Source organism: Manihot esculenta, chromosome 1 (genome assembly GCF_001659605.2).
Source record: "Manihot esculenta cultivar AM560-2 chromosome 1, M.esculenta_v8, whole genome shotgun sequence".
In the NCBI taxonomy this organism is placed as follows: domain Eukaryota; kingdom Viridiplantae; phylum Streptophyta; class Magnoliopsida; order Malpighiales; family Euphorbiaceae; genus Manihot; species Manihot esculenta.
The window spans coordinates 15,869,507-15,874,078 of NC_035161.2; the positions used below are offsets into that span (position 1 = coordinate 15,869,507).

General features: G+C 33.2%; 1 protein-coding gene across 1 annotated transcript; it reads right to left on the reverse strand.

Moving 5' to 3' along the window:
- Positions 1–3,015: 3,015 nt before the first annotated feature.
- Positions 3,016–3,522, reverse strand: LOC110607275 (calcium-transporting ATPase 3, endoplasmic reticulum-type). The gene is made up of 3 exons (XM_021746361.2): positions 3,440–3,522; positions 3,232–3,337; positions 3,016–3,098 (listed from the first exon to the last, which is right to left on the reverse strand). Exons 1-3 carry the CDS (start codon positions 3,505–3,507, stop codon positions 3,039–3,041), a joined length of 234 nt encoding a protein of 77 aa, XP_021602053.1. The 5' UTR covers positions 3,508–3,522; the 3' UTR covers positions 3,016–3,038.
- Positions 3,523–4,572: the final 1,050 nt, after the last annotated feature.

Sequence of the window (4,572 nt, forward strand, 5' to 3'; positions counted from 1 at the left end):
AAGTGTTCTTTTCTTCTAATGTAGAGGATGGGTTGCGTGAGCATATTTGCTGTGTGGCAAGAATGGGCAAAGCGAATGAAATTGGTATGTGTCTTGGGGTTCCTATGGTTCAAGGCTAGGTGTCTAAATTGCTCTTTTCTCTTTTATTACAGAAAGTTGAATCACATCTTGCTGGCTAGAAGGCTGACCTTTTATCATTTGCTGGTAGGATTATGTTAGCTAAGTCTATTCTTTCAGCTTTACCAAACCATTTAATGCAGTCAATGTACCTTCCTCTTTTAGTTTGTGATGAGTTTGATAAAATGGTCCGACAATTTGTTTGGGTTGATCGATATGGTAATGCATGCATTCATTTTTAGTCAATTGGGAGCATCTCTTCCGGTAAGCCAAGGACGCCTAGGTATTCAGTTATATAGGAAAGTTAATCTTGCTTTTTTTGCTAAGCTTGGGTAGAGATAGTTAAAAAGGAAAGTTCATTATGGGTATAGGTGTCCAAAGGAAAATATATCAAGGGTATGGTAGGATGGAATGCTTTTATTTCCCAACAAAATGCCTCTCTAATTTGGAGAGGGATTGTTCATAATGCCGATTTGTTGTAAAAGGAATAATTTATATCCCTTGGGAATGGCTTACTTACAAGTTTTTGGTTCGATACTTACTTAGATTATGGCCCTCTCATATGTTGTATTGTATAAGAAGTCCCTAATTCCTCACTGCATCGAACAGTAGCTCAAATATGGAATGGTGGCTCTTGGTGCTGGGACGAAATCACACCTTTCTTACCTGAGACAATTTGTTTATTGCTGGAACCTTTAGTTGTTAGTCTTGATCTACATGTCATTGATCGACTTGCTTGGTCTAGAGTACATTTTGGTTATTTTTCTATCAAGTCGGCTTTTAACCTCTTATCTAGACAGTCGTTTGTTCCTCATGATGGTTTATAACGAATTATTTGGCAAGTGAAGGTCTCCCAAAAGATTCGACAATGCCTGATTATCATGTCTAGGTGAGTTAATGATAAATGTTGAACAATAGAGACCTGGCTTCATTGGGAATGCCACATGTTCGTGCTGTGGGAATGGACAAGAAATGATTCGCCATTTATTTCTAGAATGTGTCTGGGCTCGAGAGGTATAGAAACCGAATTCTTTACAAGTTTTTCTTTCTTTGAATATTATGGATTGGTTTCAATATCTGCTTCTTTGGTTTCTAGAAATAGTTTTATTTCTTCTCCTCTTTAGATTTTGTGTTTTTTTTTCGCTTGTGATATTTGTTGATATGGCAGAATGACGTAATCTTTCGTCAAAAGCATGTTCCACTAATGCATAGAATATTGCAACTTAAAAATGCTATTGGGATTAATCACTCTGCTTGGATTAAATATACTCCTCATGAATTGAAGTGTAGGCTTGAATGCCACCATATGCTAGCTGGGTTAAACTTAATATGGATAGGACTTCCAAAGGCAATCCGGGTATTAGTGGAGGTGATGGTGCCCTGCGGGATAGTAGAAGTTTTTGTATTGAAGGTTTTTTAATCAGATTGGATATTTGTAACTCTCTCCGGGGTGAATTAATTGCTTATTTTTATGGTTTGCGAATGGCATGGCATAAAGGCTATCAAAAGTTACACGTTGAGGTGAATTCCTATACTTTTATTCAATTAATGACAAAGGTTAGGAAGGTAGAGAATTTACGATTTCACAATATTATCTCGCAATATCGTAACTTTCTTTCCCGTTTTTGGCAGGTGAGAGTGACTCATTGCCATCGTGAGTCGAATATGGTGGCAAACAAGCTCGTCAACATCACTGTTGCTTGTCTGAGGCGATTAGAATTTATATCTTTCAATCCTAATGCGGTTGTGGATTTAGTTGATTGATACTTGCAGGGGATTGCTTTCCCTCGTTTGGTTCCTGGTTAATCTTGTTTGGATTGTCATTTTCTTTTTTCTTTTTTTAATATATTTTTTTAATACTATTATACTTTAAAATTTATTGATTATTATTTTTAAATTAAATTTTTTACATTAATATATTATTTAAAATTATAAAACAAGAGAAAAATTAAAAATAAATAATAATTAAGATAGTTATAATATTTATTATTATAAAACAAAAAATTATGTATATATATGAAAAATAATTATATTTTTAATTGTTATATATTATATAATAAATTAATATATTTATATTTATTTCATTAATATAATAAATTGATATATATTGTTATTAGTTCTTTTACATACGAATGGTGATAATTATACATAAATTTAGTAAATATTTAAAATATATTAAATTTAATTAGTTATCAACTATTAATTATAATCAGCTATTAACAACTAATTACGGTTTATTATCAATAATAATTAATTATATCGAACAATTAAACTAAATAAGGGAATGAAAACTCAAAAATAAATTTATCAACTGAATTTAATGTATTCAAAGTGAAACCTAAGTCAGGTGGATTTCATATCATTTTAAATGATAAAACTTAATTGAAATGCTTTCTAATATACTTAGGGGTGTGCATCGGTCGGTTCGGTTCGGTACCGAATCAAACCGGCCAAAACCGATTTAACCGAATTATTTCAAATTGTAAACCGAACCGAACCAAATAAGATGGAAAATCGAATCGAATCGAACCGAACTGGTTCGGTTCGGTTCGGTTCGAAATCGATTTTTGAGTTAGAAAAATCAGAAACTCAAAATTTCAGGTGAGCCTAGTTTCCAGCAATTTTATTAATGCAACATAGTACCAAAATAATTAGAAAAATAGTACTCAAAAGCAGAAAAAAGGTGAAGACCAGTAAAAATCTAGATAGGGTAAAACGCAAGTCAAAAAAACTTAAGCCTCCGAAGTATTTTTGAAAGAAACTAACAGACAAACCTTGTTGAGGGAAAGTAGCATTCAACTTTTTTGATTCAAAGATATCTTCTTGAAAAAAGATATTGCACCAAATAAAATAACTGAATCATGAATGATAATATATAAATTAATTGACAGTTTAGTAAACTGAGAGGGTGAAGATTCACTTCATACAGGGAATGAAAGATATAGAACAACAGTCCACTCAGCCCAAGACAATGGTGTTACCTGCAACAATATATTTCATCTTTCAACAAGCGCCTCATGACAGTGGATAAAGTATTTCTCAAGAGAAATAGTAAACAAGATGAAAGAAAAAGGAAAAAGGAAAAAGGAAAAAGGAAAAAGGAAAACAACTTACAGAGAACAGAACAGAGAGTGGATGCACATACAGAATTAGTATGTAAAACAGCATAGTCAGGATGATGGAAGTAACAAGCCATAAATTACTCCAGGGAGGGATAACACTAAGAAAAGGGACAAAAATCCACTGAAAGTGAAACACAAATTTAATGGCATCTGAAAAGGCATTAAATATGCAGGAATTCTCAATCAAAGATGGCACTCACAAAAGTGATTGATTTTCACTGAGATTGTTCAAAGCATTAAACATCTCAACAACGACAAGCACAGTCATGGCGACTGTTGACGAAAAGAGTCTGGCGAGCGATGGCCGTGAGAGAGAGACGCGAAGGATGGAGAGAAGAGACTCTGGCTTTGGCGAGTGGGTGGCAGGGTGGGTGGCCGGTGGGTGGCTGTGGGACTGGCGATTGGGTGGGTGGGAGGCCGTGGCTGCGGGACTGAAGCGGCAAAGGATGGAGAGAAGAGACTCTGATGGCGAGTGGGTGGGTGGCCGGTGGCCGGTGGGTGGCTGTGGGACTGGCGGCTGGGGTGTGTGGCTGTGGCTACGGGACTGAAGACGTGAAGGATGGAGATTTCAGATTAGGGATTTGGTCTGAGAGATAGGGGTGAAGATATACGCCGCGTGAAGAAGGACGTGGGATGGAAAGTGAATTGATATAACCCTAATAAAACGCTGCGTTTAAGATTAAAATCGGTCGGTTCGGTTCGACCGAACTATTTTAACTCTAAAACCGAACCGAACCGACCAACCCGAAATTTTTAAAAATTAAAACCGAACCGAACCGATTTTATTTTAAAACCGAACCAAATTATTAAATTAAATCGATTCGATCGGTTATTTCGGTTTGAACCGAACAGTGCTCACCCCTAAATATACTTATGTTATGTGCTACTTGAAATTAATTCATAAATTAAAAATTATAATATATTTAATTCCTTACCTTATAAAAATAATAATTATTAGAGATAAGTTAGACAAATTGTGGAGGATTTATAAAAAAAAAAAATTAATTACGTTAAATGCACTCTAAATTTTATTAATTGTGTTTTGAATCTTAATAAATAAAAAAATAAAAAAAGTATTTTATTGTTTATGAAAATTTAGAGTATAATTAATAAAATTTAAAATTTTATTAATAATATATTTAATTATTATTATTTTTGATAAATCATCAATAATATAATTAATTTGTATTTAATCATTATAATTTTTATAATTTTCTGTATTTAATAGGTCATAATTTTATTTAGGTATTTAAAGAATTAATATCAAGTTGTATAAGGGTTTACATATATATTTCAAATTCAAATAAAAATAAGTTTCATAGTTATTAGATTT